General features: G+C 60.4%; 1 protein-coding gene across 1 annotated transcript; it reads right to left on the bottom strand.

Moving 5' to 3' along the window:
- Positions 1-1,139: 1,139 nt before the first annotated feature.
- On the bottom strand, positions 1,140-1,828 carry TRAVEDRAFT_42428 (uncharacterized protein; the record flags this gene model as incomplete). Its single annotated transcript, XM_008034041.1, has 2 exons — positions 1,140-1,648; positions 1,705-1,828. 2 exons carry the CDS (start codon positions 1,826-1,828, stop codon positions 1,140-1,142), a joined length of 633 nt encoding a protein of 210 aa, XP_008032232.1.
- Positions 1,829-6,718: the final 4,890 nt, after the last annotated feature.

Here is a 6,718-nt window from a genome sequence, read left to right as displayed (position 1 = left end):
GAGGGTCCATGTCCTGTAATACACCATGATGCACACTGTGAAGGGATACATATACTCAAGAATGTGCTCTCACCGATGTCATCTGCTTGCACCATCCTCCTGGCCCCCGCGTACAGCTGACATTTTTGTTGTTTAAACTTGTAAGTGTGCTGATCCTCACAGCGGCGGGGGTGCTCGGTACTTACCGTTTGCAGTATACATAGTCATAGTCGACATTGGTCAATGCAAGGGCAGGGCAGGGCGGGGTGGGGAGACAGGTTAGGAGGGGGAGACGGAGGGGGAGGCGGGAGTATGCCGGGCAAGAGAGGCTATACCAGCTCATCCCAGCAACCCGCCTGTACCTAAGTCGGTTGAGGCGTGAGAGGGACCTGTTGATTTGCAGCCAAGTGTGTTCAGTCGGGCTGGCAGGTCATTTTCTGATGTCCATTTGTGCTAAAATGTTACCCGCTCGCTTAAATTGCACTCTCGTTTCACATTTGACTGTACATTGCTCTATTCTTAGTTTATGATTGCAATCTTGCTAGTCTTACGCCCAGGCCACAAAGGTTTACGCCCTCGCAAGCAGCCACATTGTGAGCAAGGTGGGTAAACACCTTGAGGAGCAGGCACACTGCACCTCAAGATATTCACCCAACTTAACACAGATGGGGCTGGACAGGTCACCCAGATAGCCATCAGAACATCTCGTACACCGCACCATCTTGTTCCGCAGCTGTTGCATCCAAATCGGCGCCGTGTATTCCTCCCGACAGTACTCAATTTGTCACCATCGGAACGGCCGCCGCAGCACCGCATAGCCCAGCGCACCTGCCATAACCTTTCTCAGACACGGCACGTACTTGTTGAAGTGCTGATATCGCCAATACAACGCTAGCAATACTGGGAAAGGCTTGAACGAGTGATGCATGAAGTGCGGGGGAAGAAAGACACGATAGACGCCGGATGTGAGTGCACCGCCGCGAAGAAATCCTTCCCGATTAGGAATGCGCGCGTGCGTCTTCCTTCGTTTCCACCACCACCTCCTGCGGCCGCGGCATCCCTCTTTTGGCGTGCAGCCTCTTGTTCGCTCTGAAACAGCGTATTACATCTGTCTAATGTATAGTAGAACATTTCTTGATCTGCGTGAACACCCATCGCTGTCAGTTCAAGATGCACAATCGGCCAGGACGCGGCCCCGCATACAGCTGCCCGCCCTTGAACAGCTCGTGCGGCTCCTCCGGTCCCTCCGCCCTTGCCTCTGCTTCGTCCGACACCACTTTCGACGACTTCGGCCCATCTCGCACGTGTCGAGGGGGGTAGATTGCTGGGTCAACCTTGCTGCTGCCCCGCCGCCTCCCGGTGTCGTTGCGGCTCGGATGCGGCCTCAGGCCTCCGTTCAGGTGAGTGGGCGCCGCAAGCAGAGGATTCTGCTTAGCAGCATCGTACTCGGCCTGTGAGATAGGCTCAAATGTGAGGTCCCCGCTCCGTAGGGCCTGGACGAGTATTGAGATCCGGTCCAGCCCGGTCACCGTCTTGCTCAAGTCACCGAAAGCGATCCCCTTCGGCCACCCGACAAGTTTGAGGCGGTGGCGAAGGTAGATGTTGCGGTAGAGGCCGCTCACTGTCCAATGCATCGACACCTTGGGGTCCACGTCGCCAACGCGCGTCACTGGTGAGTATGTGAGCATGCGCCACCTGTGCCTCCGGAGCCGACGACTTGCTCACCTAGTATGTCCTTCAGCCCTTTCCGTACCTCGCCCCGCATCTGCATCTCCTTCCGTGCGTACTGGCCGCGGGCGGTGTCTCCAAGCGCGTGGAAACCAGACTTTGCACGGCGCCGGCGAGTCATGCTGCCTTCGAGTCAGTCCGGTGAGCACAGTGCAACTCCATGGACGGTGGCCAGAACTGACAAGAATAGTTTGCTTACAGTAGAATGATGTAATCGGAGGGCAGCCGCAGGCAAGGGGTCACCATGGGCAGAACAACAGAGCCGAAATTAGGATGCCTTACGGCTGCAGGCGGGCACATGTGAGTAAAGTCTACATCATCAGACGGTGAGGTCCACTTACCTATCCAAGGACAGGGTATACAGGCAGGGACAGAATGCGCACACGAGTAGGGGCGAAATGTGGACAGAGGCTGCAAGTGGGAAGGGGGTAAAGAACGAATGGAGAGCACGAGCAGAGGGTGGTGAGTGTGTCTCCAGAATTGCGAAGGTACTTCGGTCCGTCCTTCATACAACACATGTCACATCACAGCACATGCCTGTGGCTCCAGACATACGGATCCATCACAGATAGGCAGGGTTGCTGCAAACGAGAGTGAGCGTCCCGTTTGGTGTGTCAAACTCGGGAGACGTGCTAAGCGGCGGATATCCTTTACCAGAAGAATCTCTTTGCCCCCGCGCTTTGGCGATCTTCGCGTCAGCATCGCTACGTCCCACGTTAGTCCGTTGGCGCTACACCACAGACCTCACCCGCAGTACCCCCTCATGATGTGATTGCGCCCTGTTTGGCCCACAAGAAGAGCGTCTCCTGCGAGCCCGCGCTATCATACAAGGTGCGTGGCTTATGGTCGCTCTCGTTCAACGTCTAGACCTGCTGCGGCAACTCGTAGTCGACTGGCTCCATCTTGGCCGTCCGCCCGAGCTGCGTCACTTCAGGATAAATGCCATAGCTTCCCGTCAGCCGCCAGCGGGCATGGAGGTTGTCCGGAAGGTGATTCCCGATATATCCAATGTGCCGCTCATACCCGTGGCACAGACACGGCACGGTGCAGTGTACATACTACGATATGATCCATTCTTCCATCTGTCCCGCCCCATTGTATAGCTTGTACCCGCGGTTGTAAAGCCAAAATGCGATATATTGAAGCATTCCTCGCACCGCAGGGCCGTCCAAGTCGAGGCGGGTCGAACATGACGGCGGCGCCATCCATCACTGAGGGCGAGATCGCCCAAGCACCCTCCCGCGACGGCGCCGTTCCAGAGTCCACGCGCCCGTAGTGCGCACAGGGGACGGTACAAGCTCGTTACGAGGCGGTACACGGGTTTCCACGACGAGTGCCGCCGTATACGCGGTTCGCGAATCTGGGCAAATGTGAGCCCTTGGCACAAGCGGAACAGCGAAATCCCTGCGCGCACTGTTCCGTACATCTCTCGCGCCGCGCGTAGCGTTCCTATACGCGCGTGTGTTGCGTTCGATGCATCGAAAGCGCCGCCGACATGCGCCGCTAACTGCCGTCGTATCCGGTGCTTGCTGGCTCCGCGCCAGAAATACGGTCATGCCGCGAGATGACCAAAATCAAAGTGTCCGGGCGCGCCCAGAAACGACGCAGGCTGGTACCGAGGGTGCCATGGGTCGTGTGTGCCAAATCTTGGAGCGCTAAGGGACGGGAGCGTGGCGGGACGCAAGATTTTCTGTCGTTTTCCTGTTCTTGCACATGAAATCGGTCGAAATCAGCGAAAACAAACCTCCTCGGATCGCGACGAAACGCGCGGGGGACATGCACCCTGGTTCATGGGAACGTATCGTCCTGGTTTGAAAGTCCTAGAGTGTGTCGTCGGAGCGCGAGATCGTCCACAAGGACGTCGGCCTGGGCACGGGCACCGTGCAGCACCCGCGTGGTCGACGTCTTCGTACAGCGTCAGCGTCGTCACCGACGACTGTGATGCCAACGCGAGGCTCCGGGCGTATGTCGAGATAGAGGCGAGCGCCGTAGCGGACAATGTCCGCATTTCTGTGCTCATGTCATCTGAGTATGGCGGAGTCAGCGGCGTGAACGCGCACATGAGCTAGATACGCACCGGACGCAAGCGCGGAACGCGGCGCCATAAGCTGCGACGAGAGTGGGGGGCTCGGGGTACAACTAACGGCGCATCGGGGACGTTTTCGCGAACATCTCGCCGCGAGATGACTGGAATTGGGCGTATTTGGACGCACCCGAGCGAGAAGGGCGAGCCGCGACGGCGACTGGCATTCTGCCGCTGCCGTAGTGTCAGGAGTAAGCAGCGTGCGGTGCCAATCGAGCAGTGCGCTATGCGCCCCGGAGAACGTGAACGATGTGCCGTGGCGTGCGGCGCATTTGGACGGTCTGCACCGAAGCAGCTTCTCGAGCCACTTGAAGCGACCCAGTCTCAACACGGGCTGCCGCACTGCAGAGTGCAGCGCATGGCATGTATAAGATGGAGACGCACCCTTGGTTCTTCGCGGGGGCGGCTCGATCGTAGGCACGGGTGCGTCTCGGAATTTGGTGTACCAGGGGCGCTGGTAATCTACATGCATGAATGAAAGAGTCAAGACTCGGATACACGGCGCAGTAGCTATGAGCGACGTCGGATGGAGTGCGAATAGGGCGCGCCAAACGTCGCAAACGCCGTGCAGGTGCAGTAGTGTTTCCCCGCCTGGTGAACGTGCTTCATGGCGCTTTGGGGCAGACGAGTTAATCGGTCGCGCCCGCGGCTTCGCCGAGCATGCCAGCCCTTGCGCCGCGACCTGCGCGGGGCTCCCACTGTGTCAAACACGTTCGCCGTGAGCTAGGGGCGTAGGAGAGCGAGACAACACGGGCACTCACCTCAGACGCATTCGAGGATGCCACGCACGGGGTGAGGATCGCGTCAGAGACGCGGTCGCGGCCCGAGCAATGTCCTGCGCACGCACGGATGTCTGTGCTTCCCATTCGTCGTACACGGCTCTCTCGACGCTGCCTCGTGCGCACATTGCCGTCGGCGCGGACCCGGCGCACGAGTCGTGTCCGCCGCAACACTCAACAAGTCCTGGACTACGATATGGAAGGTGCGTGAATTCTGCCGTCGTCGTACGTTAGCTACATAGCGCGGTACAGGTGCGTCCTGTCGTATGGCGGAAACGCTGTATCGGACTCGCCGCTCGTCGAGCAAGCTTTCCTGCAGCGTACGAGGCTGGGATGTGCGTAAAACCCGGCCCCGAGTTCAGCTCGTGTGACTCTAGTGTGTACGAGCCGGAACCCACAGGCACACGCAAACTGTCAACGCGACGTTGCATAGGCGATCTGCGCGGGATTCCGACACGATCAGCCGCTCTGGCAGTTGTTTCGAGGAGGCGGTGATGTACTCACCACGGCCAGGGGCGAGCTCGGAGTATCCCAGCACGTCGCAACCCGTCCCACCAGGCGAATCCGCCCGCGCTCGATTCGGACATGACGGCGTATCGTCTAGGTCGGTGCTTCACCCGAAACGTCCGGCGCGCCACCAAGCGCAAATAGACCTGCCTTCACCAGATAGGAAGCCCGGTGCGTCGAGGCACGGGCGCCGATGGACACTTGTGTAACGTCTTCTGAGACACGCGCGCCGCCCGCAAACGTCCGCCGCTGGTGCCATTGCCGGGCACGCCCCGACGACGTTGTGGTCCACCGATCATAAAGCGCCGTCCGATCAGCACGCAGGTCGTATCCACCGCCGCCTCTCTCCTGCGGCTGCGGCAATGGGGGCCTCGAACTGTCAGCCAATCGCGCGGATGTGGGGTGGCCTGAACGACGCAGGGGGCAGACGAGCCGGCACAGTGTTGCCTTGACTGGCGGACGCGCTAGAGGCCGTCCCATCCCACATATCCCATCGTACGAGTGCCCGGGGCCGCCTGCTGCTGCGAGGTCCGGTCGAAGGTGCAGGGCGGGATGGACACAGAGTCGGCCGGGGGAGCTGTCCGGTAGCTGCACAGGCAGAGCGTTTGATGACGACGGTGCTGTCACGTACGAACTACGATCGCCGTCCAGGAAACGGGCCCTCGTATCCCAAACAGGTTCTCGAGATCCTCTCGTCGCTGCCGTCGTACGATGGCAAATCACCGCCGCATCGTCCCAACATTGAACCAGCCGACCGCACATCGAAAACCCGCCTCCTCCGCGGATCGAAGGCCCGCCGCGCTCGCCTCTTCGAAGTGGGGCCAAGCGGCCGTGGATACAGATGCAGACGACGTCGGCTCGCCCGCGCGCGGCGGACCTGGACCCACAGCACGGGCGTGATACGCGCGCCCCTCCTGCCGCCAACACGGTACGCGGCGCACACGCACCGTGTCCGTCTGCACGCATCCTCGTGCGCGTGTCAGGTGGGGCGTGCTCCGTGTGCGTTATTGGCCCTGTACGCCTGCGTCCGTTTCCGCGCGACGAGATGGCGAGATGCGCGCGTCGGCGTGGAGACGTCGTGCACGGTGGCGAGCGTGGGTAGACGGCCTGGGATGCGTGCTGTGCGTCGAGGCGGCCGCAGAACGGCGCTGTGCGGAGCCAATCGCGGCCGATGTTCTGCGCTCGGGGGTGCACATGCGTAAGTCGTCACTCGAGACCGCCCCGAGCGGCGCCCGTCCGAGATGGATACAGCGGGGTCCATCGCGGAGCTGCCTGGCCCGTGCGTGAGTCTCGCGTATGCAGATGCAGACAGTCGATAAAAGGTGGGACGTACGGCCGATACCTCATCCCCCCACCTCCTCCCCCCACCTCCCTGACCGACCGTCAACGTCGATTCCGTACCCCAGTAGCTCTGGTATTGCTCTGCACCGACGCTCGTCTGACCGCAGCGAGGAGGCCCGGGCAACCTCTGCTAATTTGATGAGTGGCCGGGGTGCTGTCCAGATGACACAGTGCTGATGGTTGCGTGGTGGCGCTATCGTCGCAGCGCGGTCGTGTCTGTGTATGATGTGGTGCAGATCGGGCAGGTAAGCGGACCGGCGGGGATCATAGTACAGACGACATGCTCACCTCCTGCGACAGG

The sequence above is a fragment of the Trametes versicolor genome, assembly GCF_000271585.1.
Source record: "Trametes versicolor FP-101664 SS1 unplaced genomic scaffold TRAVEscaffold_1, whole genome shotgun sequence".
Lineage (NCBI taxonomy): Eukaryota > Fungi > Basidiomycota > Agaricomycetes > Polyporales > Polyporaceae > Trametes > Trametes versicolor.
Note: the sequence above shows the minus strand (reverse complement) of the source record. Positions and strands in the feature narration are given on the sequence as shown.